General features: G+C 53.7%; 2 protein-coding genes across 3 annotated transcripts in view; one reads left to right on the forward strand and one right to left on the reverse strand.

Moving 5' to 3' along the window:
- The first annotated feature begins 1,686 nt into the window (after window positions 1-1,686).
- Hk3 (hexokinase 3) lies at window positions 1,687-16,805 on the forward strand. The gene is made up of 19 exons (XM_052156466.1): window positions 1,687-2,017; window positions 3,656-3,775; window positions 7,860-8,022; window positions 8,203-8,357; window positions 8,459-8,578; window positions 8,673-8,768; window positions 9,413-9,512; window positions 9,588-9,771; window positions 10,188-10,343; window positions 10,497-10,730; window positions 11,344-11,639; window positions 11,752-11,891; window positions 11,969-12,088; window positions 13,765-13,860; window positions 14,039-14,138; window positions 15,537-15,720; window positions 15,826-15,981; window positions 16,141-16,374; window positions 16,462-16,805. The coding sequence occupies exons 2-19, from the start codon at window positions 3,680-3,682 to the stop codon at window positions 16,604-16,606; spliced, it is 2,775 nt and encodes a 924-aa protein (XP_052012426.1). The 5' UTR covers window positions 1,687-2,017; window positions 3,656-3,679; the 3' UTR covers window positions 16,607-16,805.
- Window positions 16,806-16,911: 106 nt separating this feature from the next.
- Unc5a (unc-5 netrin receptor A) overlaps window positions 16,912-21,132 on the reverse strand; it is a 56,467-nt gene continuing 52,246 nt past the window's right edge. For both annotated transcript variants that reach the window (XM_052156468.1, XM_052156467.1), the window contains 7 exons: window positions 20,229-20,316; window positions 19,799-19,967; window positions 19,358-19,591; window positions 19,082-19,231; window positions 18,838-19,002; window positions 18,095-18,273; window positions 16,912-17,970 (listed from right to left, as the gene is read on the reverse strand). In XM_052156468.1, the coding sequence (XP_052012428.1) occupies window positions 17,805-17,970; window positions 18,095-18,273; window positions 18,838-19,002; window positions 19,082-19,231; window positions 19,358-19,591; window positions 19,799-19,967; window positions 20,229-20,316 (1,151 nt within the window). In that variant the 3' untranslated portion in view covers window positions 16,912-17,804. The remainder of the gene's footprint in view (window positions 17,971-18,094; window positions 18,274-18,837; window positions 19,003-19,081; window positions 19,232-19,357; window positions 19,592-19,798; window positions 19,968-20,228; window positions 20,317-21,132) is intronic.

Consider the following 21,132-nt stretch of genomic DNA (forward strand, 5'->3'; position numbering starts at 1 on the left):
GGAGCAAAAGAGGGAGGGCCTGGAGCAGTGATAGTCTAGCTTCGCTGTTTGGCTCTCCCCATTCTACAGTTCCTTCTGGCTTGCACGAGGAAGTGTTGAGGGAGCCTTGTCAGGGTTTGGCTCTGCCTTGTTGGTTAGTAGCCATCCTGCATCCTCTCGACTATCGCTGGCAAATGCTGCGCCTCCGATACAGACAGGACAGACCTCAAACCCTGGCCTTGACTTAGAAGGTCTTTGGCTTCTACTGTGACTACAGCCAGGACAACCCACTTCCTGGTGAAATGAAAACAGGACTTTCAGGATCACTGACAAGGAGTCATGAAAATAACTCCAGGAGCATACCCTCATGCTGACTAGCGGCTGCGCTGTCATGACTCACAGCTAGGCTTTCACTTTCAGTTCCATAAACTCCTCAACTAGATGAAGTTAAGGGCGGAGCCTCCAGCTCAGCATGGTGCTGTTAGAGCTGATGGTCAGTTTGCCCTCCCCAATATCATTCTCAACTTCCCTGTCTCATAGCCTGTATGTCTGCTTGGTATCCAGGAAACTGCAGGTAGGGCTGTACTTGCCATGTTTATAGGTCTGATCACATCAGAGCTGCTACAGGAGCCACCTCTGCTCGCCTGTGCCCTGTGGAGGCCTTCTCTAACTGGATAATAGCATGGCTGCTAAGTAGCAGTCATGTGCCCACCAACTGCCAGAGTTCTAACAGGCACTTAGAAGCTGCTTTTGTTTGGCATCGTGTCTGATGACTGTTGGCTCTGCACGGACATGCTAATTACTCAGGGACTGTGTGTCTCCCTGACCCATCTCTTCCTTCAAGGCTGAAGGCACAAAGTTAAGTCCTGTCCTAAACCTTCAGTCATACTATATTCTGGGGCCAGCAAAGTCTCTCAGGATAGCACGTCCCTTTCAAATGACAACTATGGTATCCATACTGGCCTCTGTGAGTGACAGGAGAGCTTGTCAGACTACCTTGCAGGATAAGAGCTGAGAGTGAGGGGTGGAAGCACACCTTGCTCAAGACCGCTACCTTCTGTGTATCTCTTGACTCTGCCCCAGTCCTTCACTGTTTGAGCACAAAACTCTTGTAAGTACCCTGCAGAGAATCTTGGGGGTCGCTGGGCCCCTTTATCTGTCCCTCTTCCAAATGCACACTGCTTTTCATTATTATTCATTTCTTTAGTTGGTATATTTGGGGTGGCAGAACACACACACACACACACACACACACACACACTTGGTTCCCCAAGATTGTATTTCAAGAGAATAGTTAAATGGAAAAACAGTGTAGCGGCCAGTAGAGTAGCTCCACAGAAGCTTCAGAACCCTAGCTTCCAGATGGGAAGACCCCCAGGCAAACCATTTGCCCCATCTTGCCTTATAGACTCTTTATACTTGGCCTGGCTGTCACTTCTGCCATGTGTCCCAACTATGGACAGCCTCATTAGGTCCTGAGAGCTGTACCCAATTCTTTGAACATACGCACACACACACACACACACACACACATGACTCTGGATTACATATAGGCTCTCTTCTTTGTAAAAGGACTTAACTAACTTGCCCTGCCCACCCTCCTGCACAGTCATGATGTCCCTTCCTCTTAGGTTCCTACATTGCTTCTTACACAGTTCTGCTTACTGCATTTTGACACGCTGCCTATTTCAACCACATTTCTTTCCAAGGAACTTAGCATTTCAAAACGTAGTATTTATAAAACAAACAGAGCTCCTAGCAATATTTTGGAATCCTGAACCTAATTGGGCCTTCAGCTTCCTATGGTCATTTTGCTTATTTGAACCATGGTCCTGCCCATTCTGGGCTCCTTGTAGGGCAGATTTGTAGGGAAGTCCACTTTCCTGAATTAGCATATTTCTGTTAAGTGGCTAAAGAGGAAGGTGGAGCTTGGGGAGCTGACCCTGAGTTTTCACTTTTGAGTTCAGTCCAGGATCATTGTCATATTTGGGAGAAGAGCTGAGACCTGAGGAAGGTGATCAACTTCTGAATCCCCCAGGTAAGCCCTTCCTCTAATTCCCACATCTCAGCCCTGGGCTTACCCTACGGCTAATGGAGGTGGGCAAGATTACTATTCATCCTCAATGGTGATGGTAGTCTCCAGCCTCAGGAGGGGTCACAAGACTACCATTCTAAAGCAGCACCTTGGAACCATGTCTGATTCAGATGAGGAGGGCAATGAAGCCCTTAGTTCAAACATGAGTAGACTTTGGACTGGTTTCCGGTGACAGGAGTGGAGACATGTCTCTCACCTGAAGAAGGTAGAGGTCCGAATGCATGAACCTAGAGTTTAAATCCTAGGGTTCCTTGAAGAAAGCTTCATAGTCTGGCATGTGTGGAGTAAATACTGCGTGTGTGAGCAGGTGAGTATGTCAGTGATTATGCTAGCTGGGCCTTGAACAAAGAGAATTGCTTCGGTTACCTTATTTTACCCTTTAACAGACTACTCGAATGTATGTTCTCTACTGACAGATTTGGAAACTGATGATGTATATAATTTAGGGGAGAGTTGTCAGAAACAAATTTCTGGTTTTACCAAATTACTGCCCCCTCTTGAGACAGGGTCTCACTATGTGGCCCAGGTTGTCCTCAAACTCATAATACCCCTGCCTCAGTCAATCAAGTGCTAGGTTTATAGGCATGAGCCCCAGGTCTCAATTTGCCCAACCCTGTCCTGGAATTGAAGTGCAGAAGTGACTCAGCCATCACAAGGTTATGAGGCTAGCCCTTCAGTCTGGGGACCAACTTAAATTAAGACTAAAAAGCAGAAGACAGGGAGTCAGTGTGTGTGGAGTTTGGAGGATCAAGGAGCAGCAAGAGGAAGCTTAGGGTGAGGGCACATGAGGGTCTTGCAGTAGCACCGAGTTCTGCTCCTTCTGTGGAAGGAGCCCTGACAGCTGAGCAGGGTTAGATTCAATCTGCAGAAGCAGAAACATCAGGGGACTGTTGGAACCATCAGTTGTGGGGACAGGAAAGAGAGGACAGGCATTAAAGTTCTTTCTTGGAGCCCAACTAGGTCCTAAGTGACTGCTCCCTTCTAAGAAAAACTCTTGATGCTTCTAGCCAGGCTGAGGGCAGGAGATCTGTGGAAAGCTAGTAGAGAAAGGACTCTACCTTTGTTGCATTCAAGGGACCACTCCACTGCCATAGTGCAATATAACAGCCTGCAGGGATTGGCATTCGGATTAGGTCCGTGCTTGATTTGGGAGCTCTGACACACAAGTCTTAATGGTGAAAAGGATGGACGTAGAGGAAGGCACAACTGTCCTTGGAGGCTTGGAAACTGTCCTATGCATTTAAAGGCAGAGGACAAGCATTACTTACTGCTGAAGACCAGGAAGGGCAGCTGTGGTAGACTGTCTGCAGAGGCCAAGGAAAGAAAGAATGCAGGAGCAGAATGGCTCCAGAGACTTAGGATTGGGCGGGAGGGGAAACCTGTTACACACACTTCTAGAAAACACTTACTTGCCTCCTGGTGAGTTCCTATGGGATCTTTACTGGTCAGAAGTTTTTGATTCTGTTTATAACTCCATTCTTCATTCCTTTTGGAAGGAATGAAGTTGTGGGTTTGAGTTATTGCCTATTGGAGCCTATAGACTAACCAGTCTTGAATCCAGCTATCCCTTCTCCCCTATAGGTAGTCAATACCCATTGTGGAAACATGGCCACCATTGTGCCTTCTGGTCTGCATCCTGGAGAAAGAGCCTCAAGCTGCCCACAGGAGGGCATGCCAAGGCCCTCAGGTAGCTTAGAACTGGTAAGCAGAACACTGGGTGCCAATTCTGTGTTTATTTAAGGCTACCAGGATAGGATGAGTAGAGATGTGGGTTGCTGGGCTCACACTCTCATGGCCTCTTTCCAGTCTTCTAAGCTACTAATCTTTAATATGGTGTGTCTCTTTTCTTTCAGACTCCAAACACAACTACAAGGTGTGAATTGGTTTGGGGGAAGGGCTTAGAGGTGTAAAGTGACTTGAGTTTCAGATGTAAATTTGCACTGAGCATTGTCACCTGTAAATGTGCCTCTCATGAGCTTGCCACAGAGATGCTGGACCAGCCCTACAAGGGCTGATGTAGCCAGAATGGCCACTCCCCATTTTCTTCAAAAATAAAATAAAGCATTCTCTTGTAGAAAGCTTATACTTCCACTATCAATTCCACTTTTACACACTTATCCACCACAAAAAGGAGGGGAAAAAAGGAAGAAACTGCGCTAGAATTGAAATTTTTAGAAATCAGCTTTCTAACCCATCTCGTGATCTCTGTGTCCTGGCTGCATTCCATCTTCTCATCATCTAATACTATCATTTCTCAGCCTGCCTTCTAAATGTTAGCACTGTATCCACACACGCACATCCACACACGCACACACACGCGCACACACACAACCACACAGGCACACCCACACACAACCACACAAGCATACACGCACACGCACACACGCACACACTCATATACATATGTATAGGCTGGGGGCTGTGTTCTTGAGTCCCTTTCCCTCCTAATTCTCCGGTCTCTCTGGCAGTTTCCTCACGTGGTCACTGCAGTTAGGCACCGGAGATAGCTGCAGTGCTCAATTGTTCTCAGGGTGCTTAATAGCTGAGGTTTCCCTAGAAGTCTCTCTCCCTCCCTCCCTCCCCCCACCCCGTCTGTCCATCCGTCCATCTGTCCATCTATCCATCTCTCTGTCTGACTCTCTCTCTCTCTCTCTCTCTCTCTCTCTCTCTTATTTGTGCGTGTGTGATTTTAGTAGTATGAGGACTGAACACCAGTCAAGTGTTTGCCACTTAGCTACATCTGCTGCCTTCCCCTTTATCTTGACTAAGATTTAGAAGTCCTCACCTACCACATCCTGGAGCATAAAATGCTTATGCAAACCATTTCATAACTCTTGGTTCTCCATTTCCTCATCAGAAAAGCAGAGGAAAATAACTTATTCGAGTGCTCTCCTCGAATTAAAAAAGCAGCCCCATGGAGATAAAGGACCTGCACAGGGGTGACTGGAGTGAAAGCTTTGGACCACTCCCTGCAGTTTCTGTAGTTTACTGTCCTCCTCTGACATATGCTTCCAAGGTTCCTTATCCAACTAGATGGCCTTACTGACACTGAATTTCACACATGCTCACACCCCTTCGCCTTTGTGCAACCTGTGCCTCAGACCCTGCTGTAAACATTTCCTCTGGCTTCAGCCTGTAGCTGGGCTCCAGAGGCAAGCAACAACAACCTCACCACAGCCTGTTCTCTGCTTGTCACCACGTCCCTTCCTCCAGAGACCCCTCCCCCATTCCCAGGGGTGCCGGATGTTCCACAGCCAGGGATGCACTCAGCACTCGGACCTCAGTTTGGAATGCCTTTCCATGGCCGGAGGTGGGAGGAGGGAGGTCGTCACACGACACCACACGACACCACACGCCATCACACGTCACTACACGTCATCAGTGTCCAGCTACCTCTTTTGTCCCCTTGCCAGAACTTTGTAGAAGTCTCTTTTTGCTGCCTAAAGGTGTAGAATCAGGCCCTCCAGGATAATTGTGTCTCATGCCCTGAAGAAAGCCCTTCAAGGAGCATCCCTTGTGTCAGCCATGGCTCTGGCGCTGATTTAGCCCTCCCCGCGTCCTCACTGTCTTTGCACTGTGATCGAGGAGGTCACTTGCTCAGATGCTGACCAATGTGTGGAGTCAGACTGACAGGTTCAGCATGCACGTTCATTAGAACAGTCAGCGTGGAGGCCATAGCGGACGTCACACATACTCCAGTGCCCTTCTCCCCACTCTCATGAAGGAGGGCTCTGCTTTAGTCCCAGTCAGGCAGAAAGGAGAGGTTTTTACTTCTCCTGGGTAGTTTACATCTCACCAGAGTCTACCAGAGAAGTTCCCCACCCCATGTGTGTGTGTGTGTGTGTGTGTGTGTGTGACGGGCAGGACTTGTTCATCTCATAGTCTCTCCTTTCGAACATCTTACCCTCTGACCCAGGGGAGAAAAGAGGAAGAAAGCCACTAATCCACCCAAGCCAGTAACTCCATGTTTTATCTCGCAATGCTAAAATACTCCCCATCGGAACAAAGCCTTTCAACTTTCATGGACACTGCAATCCCCACCCTGCTCAGACAGGGTCTCAATATGTAGCCTGGGCTAGCCTGGAACTTACTATGTTGTTGATAATATTCCCTTTTATCAGGCAATATTCCCTTTTATCATTAAGTCACCCCAACTATTCAGTTAACAAATCCCAAGACCTGTTCAAAACCAGCTGCTTGCCATGATCCTGGGCAGAGCGAGGCCTGAAGTTTTCTCTTGCTTCCTTTGTCTGTTTTTTTCATAATGTTTGGTTCTTTTGAGGGGAAATACTAGTTTTGATATTTGGGGTTTGCTTTTTATCAAACTTCCCATGGAAGTGGGAACATCTTTGCAGTACTATCAGCCTGATTCAGTCTACCCTGTCCCCTCAGATCTCCTTGGGCTGGGCAGATGTTCTCCAAGCATAGGCTTCCTCATTTACAGGAACACCCAAAGGGACAACTGCTCCTAGTGTCCGGAAGCATCTGTCCCAATGTGAGCATAGAACGGGAGGTCTTGGACTCCGGTTATGGTTGTTTGCCTCCCTACAGAGCCACTTCGCTGAAGCTTCATGAAGAGGGGTTGGAGCTGGGTCCTCCTCCCCTCCCCTCTCCACCCTGCTCTCTTTAGAGATGTTCTAAGTTGCTTCAAAAGATTTGGGTCTGGTCTGGGGACCCAAGAATCCCAGTGCCACAGGAGATTGGGCCTTAGAAAGATCTAAGCTGGGGATGGGCGGAGCTCCTGAGCTGCCAGCCTACAGTGGATGAACAAGAGCGTCAGCCAAGGGATGCTTCTTCACTTGGGGAGCTCTGGTACAGTGAGAACCTGGGCTAGCACATCCTTTGCTTTCTCCCACCCTCTCAGGCTTCCCCTCAGACTCTGATCCACTCCCAGGCCAGTGCTCCCCAACCTCATCCCCTCGCTCTGGAGAAAACCTTTCTTGTTCTCTTCCCTCAGAACTTCAGATGGCCGGTTCTGTTTCATCTGTAAGACCTCCTCCACTCATGTCCAAAAATGTGACCATCCCCAAGTCACAGTTCTAATTCTGCCTCTCCCTTATCTGTAGCCACCATCAGTACCAGAACCTTACACAGCCAGACAGCGCTGACTCTTGTCTTCCACAGGGGAATCAGCAGGAAGCAGGAGCCGGATTTGAGCTTCATGGTGGGCTGTTTGCCGTAGTGCTGGGTTGGGAAGTGTGGCCACGAGAATGGAAGGGCAGCCTCAGCTCTGTGGTCTCTGTGTTCCAGAGGTGGGCCTGCTCAGGCTCCAGACTCTGAGAGAAGATCGGGAGAGGCCAGCCGTAGAGTGTGAAGTTTCTTCACAATTTGTTCACTCATTGAGAGCTTACAAAGGGACAGCTGCAGGACTCTTGTCCTGGAGAACAGGAAAGCCATTTTTGTGGTAGAGGAGAGGCTTCACCAAACCTTACATTAAAAAAAAACAAAAACAAAACAAAACTGGATGGTCAGGGTAGAGAATGCAGGGCGGAGAAGAAGTCACCAGGATGTGCAGCACAAAGAGGGAGGTGGCTTCTCTGCCCTGTATCCTTTGCAGGGTGCAAGCGCTTAGCGTAGGCTTGGAACAGCGAGAGCCAAGGAGAGAGGAGCTGTGAGGAAGGGGACTGGAGGGCCAGCGAGGCCCAGAGAGAACGGGGCAGGGTGCCAGGCAACCCCCAGGAAGCAGAGGGCCTAAGAAGACAGGGGGCCAGACGGGCAGGACAGTCCTGTCCCAGCTGAAGTTGGAGAATGGCTCCTTTCCCAGCGTAGGCTTGCTTCTTCCCAGGTGCAGAAATGCTTGCAACAATTCAAGGTGACCAGGACACAGCTGCAACAGATCCAAGCCAGTCTTCTGTGCTCCATGGAGCAGGCACTGAAGGGACAGGACAACCCCGCTCCTTCTGTCCGGATGTTGCCCACATACGTGAGGTCCACACCACATGGCACTGGTGGGTTGTGCGGACTCAGATGGGTGGCCAGACACAGAGAACGTACTCTGATTGGGGGGAAAGGGGAGGTTTCTTGCCTCTGTCCACCGTCTCTTTAACTGGACTTCTCAGACTCTGGAAGCTGTTCTGGGAGGCAGCTTTGTCAACAGCGTGTCTTTCTGTGACCTGTTTGCTGTCTAGAGCAGGGAGACTTCCTGGTGCTGGAGCTGGGGGCTGCAGGGGCTTCACTACGCGTCCTGTGGGTAACCCTGACAGGCACCAAAGAACACAGCGTGGAGCCCAGGAGCCGGGAGTTTGTGATCCCTCAAGAGGTGATCCTAGGTGCTGGCCAGCAGGTGAGCAGTCACAGTGTATCCTCTGGGGCTTGAGACTTGGTTGGATGGCTGGGGCTCGGGTGCTCAGAGATTATTGATAATTACTCCTATTGTTCCCATAGCTCTTTGACTTTGCTGCCCGCTGCCTCTCTGAATTCCTGGATGCATACCCCGTGGAGAATAAGGGTCTGAAGCTTGGGTTCAATTTCTCTTTCCCTTGTCACCAGACAGGCTTGGACAGGGTGAGGTGGGGGGCACATGGGGTCAGTGAGCAGAAAGAGACTACAGCCCTTGTGAAGGCCATGGGGGAAAATAACTCTGCTTCTCTGTCCCCAGAGCACCCTCATTTCCTGGACAAAAGGTTTTAGGTGCAGTGGTGTGGAAGGGCAGGATGTGGTCCAGTTGCTAAGAGATGCCATTCAGAGGCAGGGGGTAAGTAGAGGTCAGCGGGATGGAGAGCTGCCTCCGCTGGCCTGGTTGGCCACTGTAGGCTATGCCTGTGTTTCTGGAAGGCCCTGCTTTCTTTCCCTATGCACAGCCTTTATCCGTTGTGACCCTGGGGTGAATGTTACGTCCATGGTAAGCTAAGAACAACTCAAATAAGATGAGTTCTTAGCCCTGGGTGCAGGTGATTGGGAGGGGGAACAGGATGTGGGAAAAAAAAGACAAAAGCAAAAAAGAAACGTATGACCCAGCCCTGTAGATCTTCACGTTCTAGAAGGGAAAGCACTCTAATAAAAGACTGCCCCTGTGTGGAGATGACTCCAGCAGCAGCATAGGGTGCAGGGAGGGAGCAGCGGGCCTTGGGCCTGAGCTGAGGCTGGGAAGAAATCTTGTCAAAATCTCGATGCTCTAGGAGGGCAGGTCCTTTTGCACTAAGGCCAAGGTACCTGTTAGAAGCCAGATTCCAGGGCATATCTTGGGATGCCAGGCCAGGGTGTGGGTGAGGCACTTAGCCATGGGTCCTTCTTCCTGGTCCTGTGGGTAGGAGCTCTCTGAGAGCCTGAGTTGGGGGAGGGGAAGGAGATCCCAGAGCATAGCACTGGCTCTGATTCCCTGTTCTCTCCATTGCCCAGACCTACAGTATTGATGTAGTAGCCATGGTGAATGACACAGTGGGTACCATGATGGGCTGTGAGCTGGGCCCCAGGCCATGTGAAGTCGGGCTTGTTGTAGGTGAGCCGGGGGCTGTTTGGAATGAAGGGCGGTAGCTGCCTAGTGGGCAGGCTCTGACTGGGTCCTTCCCGCCAGACACTGGCACCAATGCATGTTACATGGAGGAGGCGCGGCACGTGGCCGCTCTGGATGAGGACCGTGGCCGCACCTGTGTCAGCATCGAGTGGGGCTCCTTCTATGACGAAGAGGCCCTAGGGCCAGTACTGACCACCTTCGACCGTGCCCTGGACCAGGAGTCCCTGATTCCCGGTGCTCAGAGGTGGTGGCCCGGCAGTGGTTTCCCTGACTCTGTTTGATCTATTGTATTACTGTTCTGACCTATGTCTTCCGCTCTCAGGCCCCTACCTCTTCCTACCCCTCTGAGCTTGCCTTTAGGGGTCCCAGGGCAGACTCAAAACAAAGGCCTCGGAGTGCTAGAACCCTGAGTTTTCAATCTTTGCTCTTTTAAGTCAGCCCTGGCAGCTTGGGAACAGCTGAGTAAAATGTCTACCTACTTTCCTGGGTCCTTTCGCCTTTCTAAGAGGGTTGGAAAGGGTGAACCCACTTGTCCCCCAGGAGGCCATTTGCTTCTGGAGTCCTCCGTCTGGGACCTCAGAGAAAATGACTTCTCCCTGAGGGTTCAAGTGGGCTGGGGGGCTCAAGACGGGCTTCGTCTGGTCACTCCTTCCACTGTAGGTTTGAGAAGGTGATTGGAGGCCTGTACCTGGGCGAGCTGGTACGGCGGGTGCTGGTCCACTTGTGCCAGCACGGGGCCCTCTTTGGTGGCTGCGCCTCTCCTGCCTTGCTGAGTCAAGGCAGCATCCTCCTGGAACACGTGGCTGAAATGGAGGCGTAAGTAAGGAGGCTTGCAGCTCAGCCAAGGGGTGGGGGAGTCTGCTTGGAAGAGGCTAAGGGACTGTCTGTCCAGGGCAGCTGTGGGGCGTCGGTGGGATGGGGAGCCACTAGGTTCCCTAAGCCCATGAGTCTCTGCCCTCCTCCCTGCAGCCCCGCCACCGGGATAGCCCACGTTCACACAATCCTGCAGGACTTGGGTCTGAACCCGCAGGCCTCAGATGCCGAGCTGGTGCAGCGCGTGTGCGTGGCTGTGTGCACACGGGCCGCCCAGCTCTGTGCGGCTGCCCTGGCTGCGGTTCTATCCCGCCTCCAGCACAGCAGGGAGCAGCAGACACTGCCCGTGGCTGTGGCCACTGGAGGGCGAGTGTTTGAACGACACCCCAGGTATTCTGAGAGTAGGAGCCTGTGTGAACAGGTAGCGTGAATGTGTGTGTGTTCTTATGATACGCATCCAGAGGGCATTCTGGTGCCCTGGGTGCGAGCTAGCGGATGTGAATGGCAGGATGGGAGTTAGTCTAGGTTGTGGGATGCCAGGAGGCATGAAAAAAGAGAAAAACGTTTCCTTTTAAGTGTGCCAGCAAGAGGGGCAGGGAGGGCAGTGGATGTATGGTTGGTACCAAGGAACAGGTTTATAACTAATTTGTTTTATTAAAAAATTTTAATAAAATAAAATTCTATTAAAACCCATGGCTCCAGCTGCATATGTAGCATATAATGTCTTCTCTGGCACCAATAGGAGGGAGACCCTTGGTCCTGTGGAGGCGCGATGCCCCAGCATAGGGGGATGCTAGGGCAGTGAGGCAGGAGTGGGTGGGTGGGTGAGCACCTTCATTGAGGCAGGGGAGGGGAAGGGGGTTAGGGGGTTGGAGAGGGGAAACTGGGAAGGGGGCAACATTTGGAACACAAGTAAAATAACCAATAAAAAATAAAATTGAAAATGATAAATTTTAAATAGGGCTCGGATGCTAAGCTGAGTGCACCTGGTGTGTTTGTGCAGGTTCCTCCGCATCCTAAAGGAGACAGTAATGCTCTTGGCCCCAGAATGTGACGTCTCCTTCATCCCTTCTGTGGATGGTGGTGGCCGGGGTGTGGCAATGGTGACCGCTGTGGCTGCCCGCCTGGCTGCCCACAGGCGCATCCTGGAGGAGACCCTGGCACCATTTCAGCTGAACTCGGAGCAGCTGACAGCAGTGCAGGCACAAATGCGGGAAGCTATGATCAGGGGGCTTAAAGGAGAGGCCTCCTCCCTCCGCATGCTGCCCACTTACGTCCGAGCCACGCCCAATGGTAGCGGTGAGCGCCTGACCTGGGTGTGGGCCTGGGGCGTGGGCTCCTGTGAGCCACGGTGTGTGCTGGGGCTGGAGCCACTATTTTCCTCCCGATACTGAGTGTCTCTGTCCCACAGAGCGAGGTGATTTCCTGGCCTTGGACCTAGGGGGCACCAACTTCCGTGTCCTTTTGGTGCGTGTGGCCGAGGGCAGCGTGCAGATCATCAACCAGGTCTACTCTATCCCTGAGTGCATAGCCCAGGGCTCTGGGCAGAAGGTACTCACAGGTGGGGTCTTGACGTCAGAGGTGGAGAGGATGGAGAGAGTCCGCCCCTGACACGCCCTCTCCTGCAGCTCTTTGACCATATTGTGGACTGCATCGTGGACTTCCAGAAGAGGCAGGGCCTTAGTGGACAGAGCCTACCCCTGGGTTTCACCTTCTCTTTTCCATGCAAGCAGCTTGGCCTGGACCAGGTAAGGCAATTAAGTTCAAGAAGTGATTCCCCAGGGCCTCCGATCCACGTGCCCTTTAAGAGTGGGCAGGAGGCCAAGGAGAAGTCCGAGTGAGGGGAGCAGCACTGTTGAGCTGGACTGGGCACAATCCTGGCTTCCTCCCGGAGACGCCGTGCCCATGTTGGGGGTGGAGGTGTTTGAGAACGGTGCTGGCCTAGCCTAGTGCTGACCAGAAGCTACACTGCCTAGTTCTGCCATGCCTCTAGTGTTCCACCATGACTCTAGTGTTCCGCCATGCCTCTAGTGTTCCGCCATGGTGTTCAGCCTTCAGGGAGCTGCGTTTGTTCTTTTCTCCAGAAGAGGCTTCATGCTTCCTTTCATGTTTCCTTCTTGGCTAGATGCAGTGCCGTGTGCCTGATCTAGGTAGCAGAGCTAGGTCATAGGTCAAGCCTACTCCAGACACACCGTGTCCTGGAGTATATATTCAACATGTATAGCAGACTTCTCAACGCATGCCCCCAAAGTCCGGCCTAGCAACAGCTAGTCTCAGGCCTCTTGTCCAAGCTCCCAGGAAGCTCAACATCTCCAGTCTGTTTGGAAGCACCTCATGCTGAGGAGTCTGCCTGCTGCCTTTGAAGACCTCTGTGCTCTCCTTGGCTGTCTCATGGCCACCACAACTGCATCTACCCACGAGCCTGCACGTGTGTCATTTTCGCCCTGTGCTCCTGTCCTGACTTGTATGGGCCACAGCTGTTTTCTCTGCTGCCTTTCTCACAGCATGGTCTGCATGGTGCTGCTGCTTTTCCTCTCTCCTCAGGTCTGTCTGGCTCCAGGTAGAACATGCTCACTTCCTCCGATCAGCCGTTCTTCACAGGACACAAGGAGTGCGTGTGTCTCAGTGTACAGATCGGGGCATGCAAAAAATGTGGCCCAATTGACCTGTTTTGACCTTGTAACTGACTATAACTTGTGTGTTGAGCCCGTATTCTTGCTGGGGATGTAGTTCAGTTCTTGAACACTTGCCTGTGGGAGGCCCAGCACAGTGCCAGTTTCCTTGGACAGCTGGGGTTAATTCCCACTCTTCTCCCTCAGAAGTACACAAAGAAACAGCGCAGCCCCCTTTCAGAGTTCCGCCCCTTGTTACCAAGTCCAGGTGCTCACAATAAACATCTGTCTGTCTCCCACCATCCCGTCCTGCCAGGTCCCTGGCTTTGCAACCCTTTCCCTTCCTGGAACTACTGACGGAGTCTCACCCTGAAATGTCTGCGCCTGACTCAGAATCCCTCTCTTCCAAGTGACTTTTTCTTTGAAAGGGTGGGATCTGCTGACATTTGAGCCCCTAAAGTTTCTCCATCTTCCTCTTTCTTACATGTAGCAACCATCCTACCAGCTCTGTTCATTCCTACCCAGTTACAAAGGGTCCTTCCTTCTGTGCAAATGCCTTAAAACAGCCAGCGCCTCAGACCAGCAGAGCATCCTAGAACTAATAATGGAAGGCATAGGTCGAATAGTTATTAATAGGTTTCCTCACACTGAAAGCTTCCCAGGGACTTGAGAGGGGTAGAGAGCAAGGCCTTCAACCGTAGGGCAAAGTGGGCGTGGAATCCTGTGTGGGAAGGGCAGAGACAGTAAGCTTCTGATGGTGTACAGAATTTAGGAGGCAGAGTGACATTTCTGTCTTCTTTCTCCCAACCCAGGGCATCCTCCTGAACTGGACTAAGGGGTTCAATGCATCAGGCTGTGAGGGCCAAGATGTTGTGTATCTATTACGGGAAGCCATTAGGCGCAGACAGGTAGGAGTCTACCTCCAGGGGTGCTTTTGGGGCTGTGGCAGGCCTGGAGGGGAGCAAAGTATCATTTGCTTCCTTGAGGGGAGCAAAGGGGCCCTCTATAATAGAGACCTCTGAGTCCAGTGCTGGTTGCCATGACAACCATGTTGCCCAGCAACTAGCAGCATCCGTTTGCATGCAGGCAGTGGAGCTGAATGTGGTTGCCATTGTCAATGACACGGTGGGGACCATGATGTCCTGTGGCTACGATGATCCCCGTTGTGAGATGGGCCTCATTGTCGGTAAGGAGGGTCTTGCCCTCTGTGCTCCTGGTGCCTGAGAATTCTCTCTGCCTTTTGTTAATTCCTTAGGTTGGACCTTTCTCTGACCTTGGGGATATGAGATTCTTTCTGTATGACCTAGTTGACTTCTGGACCATTGTACTAAGATAGGAGTCTGGAACTGGGACATTTAGTCCATTTTAGCTATTAAGTCATTGGATCTTCCGGAGCCTCAGTTTTCCCATTTGGTAAATGAACTCCATGAGACTGGCTGTGCCGCTCCCATCTGTCTGACCTTGGGTAACTCACTAGAATCTGATCCTTCTCTTCAAGGTATGACATGGCAGTGCCTATGTCGAGAGACTAAGAGAACCAAATGAGGAGGGGCCCGGGCACAGGACACTGCCCGGGTCACGGTGTATACTCCGTGTTCGAAATGGGAGGGCATGGCTGGCCAGTGACTCGTGAGGGTTCTTTAGATGGCATTGAGCTCCTACCCTGGGGCTGCCCGGTATCTGGATAAAGGGCCAGAAGACACAGAAAGGAAAAGGATCTCTGTCTTCTCAGAGCCGAGCATCCAGAGGGGATTAAGCCCGGAACAGCCTGTGGCAACTTACAGCTAACTCTGACTGCACACACAAGGGCAGACAGGCTAAGATCAGACAGGAATTAATCCTGAACAAGCAGGAGATGGAGCTTTGAAGGAAGCTTCTTTTAGAGCATGTGGTGGCCTGTCACGGATGGGAGACTTTTGAACACAGGCTCTGACGCTGGTAGGTGCTTAGGAGAGGGGTAAACTACTAGAGAAATCCCAGGTGGGGCTATCAAGGGGCTCAAGACTCGGAGCTAGAAACATGCCGAGGAGAGAGTGTCTTTTCCTCTCCGTTTCACATATATCACTTCTTCGGTGTAGCTTTTCCAAGTCTCACAGGCAAAAAACTTCCCCCGTCCCAGTGCTCCCATGATGCTCTTGAACCTATGGAATACTGTCAGAGAAAGCCAACCACTGCCTAACTTCTGGCCAGACAGTGGGGGGTCCTTGTGCCTCCTCAGTCCTGGCCCACTCGTGTTGTTTTGACTAAAGCTGTGCTTAGCCATCAGGAAACTCTGGCATCTTACCAGCATTAGAGTGGAATCACGCCCATCCCCCCAGGGATGACCTGGTTGATGGAGGCATAGGAGCCCTTTGGATAGCATGGGAGACACACTAATGTTGGCTCTGGGAGGGAGTGCAGAGGAAGTTCTGAGGCTTTGGTCCTGACAGTGTCAGAAAGGGAGACCAGGGGCACAGACTGGTTTTGAACATGGGGAGATAGGAGAAGGAGTCTGAATTTTGTTGTTTTAGTATGGGAATGACCCCTAAGGGCTTTGTCCGCATCAGTAAGCAGCCCCCATGCCTTGGCCCTGGCCTGTCCACAGGAACCGGCACCAACGCCTGCTATATGGAAGAGCTCCGGAACGTGGCAAGCGTGCCTGGGGACGCGGGCCACATGTGCATCAACATGGAGTGGGGTGCCTTTGGGGATGATGGCTCACTGGGCATGCTCAGCACCTGCTTTGATGCTCGTGTGGACCAGGCATCCATCAATCCAGGCAAACAGAGGTATGGCTGAGGCCCAGGCCGTGGTGGTGGCTAGTGGACTGGGCTGGGGAGAAGGGCTAATGGGCCCTCTGTTGCCCGGGCTTACATACACCTGCCTTCACACAGGTTTGAGAAGATGATCAGCGGCATGTACCTGGGGGAGATCGTCCGCCACATCCTCCTGCATTTAACCAATCTTGGAGTTCTCTTCCGGGGCCAGAAGACTCAATGCCTTCAGACCAGGGACATCTTTAAGACTAAGTTTCTCTCTGAGATCGAAAGGTACCTGCATTGCAAGGCAGTTTGTTGCTGGGAGAGGATGCTGGATGCTGCTGGTTGCCTCCACTCTGGACTACTCTGGAGGATGAACAGGGGGTGGGGGGAGGGGACCTTGAGAGAGAGGGGGAGCTAATTCTCTATTCTGTCCTTTCCCGGCCCCAGTGACAGCCTGGCCCTGCGTCAGGTCCGAGCCATCCTGGAAGATCTGGGGCTGACTCTGACATCTGACGATGCCTTGATGGTCCTGGAGGTGTGCCAGGCTGTGTCTCGCAGGGCTGCCCAACTCTGTGGGGCAGGTGTGGCTGCTGTGGTGGAAAAGATCCGAGAGAACCGGGGCTTGCGGGAGCTGACAGTGTCTGTGGGAGTGGATGGGACGCTCTACAAGCTCCACCCCCAGTGAGTCCGGGAAGGTGGGTCAGGATGGGAGGCATGGCCAGCTGGGCAGGGCTGGGCAGGGCTCACCACAGCTCCTTCCCCTCACAGCTTCTCCAGGCTGGTGTCAGCGACAGTTCGGAAACTAGCCCCTCAGTGCACTGTCACCTTTTTGCAATCAGAGGATGGGTCTGGCAAAGGTGCAGCTTTGGTCACTGCTGTTGCTTGTCGCCTCACCCAGATGGCCCTCGTCTGAGGAAATCTCCAAGAACGATGGGATCTCACTGGATTAAGGCTTCAGCCTACCCGGACCCTCTGGCAGGCCCAGCCAGCCACTCACGACTCCCAAAGAAACCCTGTGCGGCCCCCTTATAACCATCTGCCTGCCCACACCCAATGGCTTTCCGAGAGAAGCAACACTCTGGTTAGCAATATATATATATAATTTATTTACATTCACGTCCGCTAAAATCCCTACGCGCCCCGGCAGCGGGCAAGGCTGTGTACATAAGGCCAAGTGTAGTGCATGAACGCACTTAAGACAGAGTCAGGACACAAGCTTTACACAGCAGACCCCACACAGGGGCATCGGCCAGCCCCAGGAACGGGCACGCCACGGCACACACACTTGCCATTGTACAGCCCGGGACTCCCATTGCATATTCACACGCCCCGCTGGGCAGGGCACCTCGAGGCCAGAGTACAGGGAAAGGGTCAGGGAGGAGCCGTCGGGTGTCCCTGGGTGGGTGGGAGGGGCAGCATGTGAGAGGCAGGTGTGTACCGACACCGGGTGTGAGAGACGTGAGCGGCCTCCAGGTGCACAGCATGAGATGTGTGTGGTGGGGGAGGGTCCTGCATGACCTGGGAGAGGGGTGCGTGTGAGATGAACACACGAGGCATGCATGAACACACGCCTGTGTGGTGATCGTGTGCCTGAATCCAAGGGCCAGCCCCTGTCCAGCTGGGATCCTCGGTCCCCCAGGCTTGAAGTCAGGCCCCTCAAATAAACCCCTACCCAGCAGGCACAGAAATGTTTGCATAAGGCCCACCTCAGGCAGGAGCTCTGGGGGCCATGTCCCAAGCCCAGCACGTGTGCGCATGCTGTGTGTATGCGGGGCCCCTGGCAAGGGACAGGAGGAGAGGTAGCATCACACGCATATACACACACACACAGATGGGCTGGGCTCGGCCCAGGCTCCAGGCACTGTCCACTCTGGGCCCTGGGACCAGGGCAGAGTGCGAACAGGTGGCTATACCAACCTGGCCCGGCAGGCCATGGAGGGATGGAGTTTGGGCAGGGTCTGAAGGACCAGCATCGAGGGACAACTTCAGCCAGGAGGGGGCCTGTCCAAGCAGCCCCCCCGGGTGTGGGGGTAGGGCCCCTGTCTGGCTTTTTGCCTGTCCCTGGCAGGTGCCAAAGCTGGTGAGAGTAGGCATTACCGGCCTGGCTGGTTTCAGCACTCGGCCTCCGACACCGTGAAGAGGCCAGCATCTGGCTGGCCCAGTCCAGCCACCGCTGCTGCCAGCTGGCCGAGGTTGCCGTTGGGGAAGTGTCGTGCCTCCCATAGGTTGAGGATCATGGCTGTAGGACTGGGTTTGGAGGCAAAGAAGCTAAGATGGCTGCAAAGAAGAGGCAGTCTGTCAGTAGTCTGGCCTCCCTCCAGGCTGTCCTCAAATACACTAGAGACTGTGATACAGAGGCTAGAAGTCCTCTGTCCGCCTCCCTTGGTCTAGCTCCACCCACCTGTCCAGGTGAAGTTTCTGGGCTAGAGTTCGCCAGTCGGCGCCCCGGCTGCCTGGTGGGTCCAGGCTGGTAATGATCTTTTGCCGAATGAGGAAGGGGATCTTGAAGGCACTGGGGCCCACCAGGGCTGGGACCCCCCCTTCACTCTCCAGAGCCAGCAATTCCGCAAACCTCGTGTCCTGCATTATGGGACGGATGCAACAGGTGCCAGTTAGAACTCCGACCGCTGCTGCCTTGGGGAGGGGGGCGGGGGGGCAGTTTCCAGGCAACCCCGGACAATGGGGCAGCAGGAGCGCTGAGCATGCTCTCCCTCGGGCACCAGGGCCTGCTACTCTTTGGATCTCAGAGACTAGTCACCTGGTCAGTCAGTGACAGAGAAAGCCTTCCTGCCCCTGACGCTGTTGCTCTGCTGACCGCCCGAGGAGTCCATCACTCTCAGCTCAGTGCCTGCTGCCCCAAACGCCCTCCCCACCCCCCACTATCTGCCAGATTCCTGCCTCTGCTTATCCTTTAGGGTCCCATGCAAAGTCCCTCTTTGGTGGAAGTGCTCCAGGGCCCCCAGGACAACTTGACCTCCTCCTGCTCCCCATATAGCACCTACACCTCTGCCCTCCCCCCAAACTTGAAAGAAGCTAGAAGGGGTAGCTCTAATAAGGCTGCTGGCTGGTGGGTGGCTCCGCCCAGAGGCGGAGCCTGTCTGGGATGCTTGGTCCTGGGAGCCGGCCCGCCACCTTTCTGCCTACCTTAGTGATGTTGAAGTTGATGTTGAAGCTCTGCCCATCTCCCTCCACCTGCCACACCCACACCTTGCAGGCCAGGTCACTGGTGCTGGCGTTGATCCGCTCCAGGGTGAAGGTGCAGTGCAGATACTGCTGAGTACCATTCCAGATATGGTAAAAGGGGATCTCCTGCGGAGACGGACGGAGGAGGCATCAGCTGTGCCCCAGCACCCACCCGTAGAGCTCGTGGCGTGGGCTTGGGTCTCACCTGGTAGCTGACAAGGAGCTTGCTCTGCCACAGGGAGCTGGGCACATCGTGGATGGACAGACGTAGGTTGTGGTAACTGTCTTTGAAGTGCAGGACACGGGGCTCCTGGATCAGCTGTCCGCCCAGCTGTTTCTCCAGCTGCACCACCTCCTGTAGTGCCCGGGGTGGTCAGCGAGGGCTGACGGAAGGCGTAACCCTCCCTGTCACCCCCAAAACAAGGCAGTTGGATGCTGAGGGCGGGGGGGGGGGCGCCAACAGAGCTGCGTAGGGCGGTACCTTGAGAGCATCGTGGGTGTCGTGAAGGCAGTACACTCGGATGTTGTACTCGAGGGACGTACAGGCCACGGGGGCAAACAGAAGGAGCCTGAGGCGCTTGGTGGCAGCCACGCTGAGGGCCTCTCCCACCAGGGCAAAGCGGCCTAGCTGCTCCGTGAAGATATAGCAGGCCCCGGCCTCCAGCTGGCAGTAGTAGAGGTGAGAGGGCGACTCCTCACCAAGGTGCAGCACGTCCTGTGGGCGGGGCCTCATGGGTCAGTTCCTTACCAACTCAGGGGTCTCCAGAGTCTCCAGGCCACCCACGGCTCTAAGAAGCGGCCAGAGTTTGGGGAGGCCCAGGACCAGAAACTGCCAACGGCTTATGCCAAAGGAGTGGAAGGCCACGCCCACTGCGGGGCCCTTGCTTTGGTTGGGTGGCCTGAGAGGCTCTTCTCTGCTTACCTCCCAACTGCCCTCGCAGGACTGCTTTTTGAGGCGCAGGCTCCAGCTGTCGGGACTGGGCTCTCCACAGTGGTCCATGACGAGGATGACCGGCCGGGTGAGCAGGACTCCTGGGGGCCCACAGCTAACGATGGGACTCAGCAGGGTCTGACAGCCAGCTAGGGGCAACCTCAAGTGGGGAAACATGGGTGGAGAGGGAAAGGCGTCAGTGGCCAGTCCTAGAGACCACGGGGTTAGGAGGCGGACTCTGTGTAGGTCGGACGGGAGCTGCAAAGCAGGGGGAGCCTAAGTGTGCCTCATCCCCTGGGCTCCCTCAGGCCAGGTCAGAACAGGCACAGCAGTGCTGGGCGGGGGTGGGGTGGGGGTGTTCCAGCAATAGGAGCAGCGGGCGTGCCCTCCCCTCCCCACCACAGCAGGGCAGGGCGCACACCTCACGTCTTCTGGCTTGTGCAGTGTGAGGTAGATCTCGTAGATCTTTCCTCGGGGGATGGCGTCCGGGGGTATGAGGAGGCTGACCCCTGTAAAAGCAGAGGGGTCACGGCTGATTGCTACAGACACTCAATACCCCAGGAGCCAGTCAGACCCAGGCGTTTCCTCTTCAGCCACCCTTGTCTGGGGACAGAGGTGCTTCAAGGACTGCCATACTGTCCCACCACCCACATAGGCACGACTCTGAGTCAGGGAGACTCCAAGAACATCTGAGGCAACCCAGCTAAAAGCATAAGTAGGGCAGAAGACACCAAGGATACTCATTCCACCTCCTGTTGCATTCTTTGGGACCAGGGCATTTTCCGCTTAAAACCTCCGTCTTCCAGGCCTGCCGTGTACGGCCCCTGACTGTCATCCAATGGTCCCTCTGCCCAACTGTGCTACATTCAGGGCTTCCGGAAAAGGGTCCTTCGGCCTTGCCCGAGCTCCTCCTCCCTTAGTCCTGTCCCCACTAAGAATTGGTCCCCTCCTGTCGCTGTCTCCATCCTTGCAGGTGGGGATGGGTCTACCACAGCCCTCAAGGGCCAAGATCTACGGCTCCAATGTCCTCCTGACCTGTTGCTGTGTCTCTGCCCCAGGAGCAGCATCAGAGTGTGGAGAAAGGGGAGCTTTGTGGTGGAAACAGCAAGGACAGGGACAAGAAGTCACAGAGAGCAGCGTTGAGGCCCTCCCTGCTCTGAGGACAGGAAGTCCCCACATCAGGAAGGGCCTCTCAGCTCATACAGGGAATGGGGGACATTCTGTGACTTTAGCCCTAAAGCAGATGGACGTAGCTCCAGGGTATGCTGGGCTGGACGCTGAGGCCGTTCAAGTGCTGTGTAAGGACACTATACAAACGCAGAGAG

The sequence above is a fragment of the Apodemus sylvaticus genome, chromosome 14 (assembly GCF_947179515.1).
Source record: "Apodemus sylvaticus chromosome 14, mApoSyl1.1, whole genome shotgun sequence".
Classification (NCBI taxonomy): domain Eukaryota; kingdom Metazoa; phylum Chordata; class Mammalia; order Rodentia; family Muridae; genus Apodemus; species Apodemus sylvaticus.

What these genes read in the sequence shown, in the direction of transcription:
- Hk3 (XM_052156466.1), top strand. Translation starts at nt 3,680, where the DNA reads ATGGCCACCATTGTGCCTTCTGGTCTGCATCCTGGAGAAAGAGCCTCA. An exon ending in ACCAGACAGGCTTGGACAGG is followed by an intron (nt 8,579 to 8,672) that starts GTGAGGTGGGGG and finishes CTCTGTCCCCAG; the next exon opens with AGCACCCTCATTTCCTGGAC. An exon ending in AGCAGCTTGGCCTGGACCAG is followed by an intron (nt 12,089 to 13,764) that starts GTAAGGCAATTA and finishes CTCCCAACCCAG; the next exon opens with GGCATCCTCCTGAACTGGAC.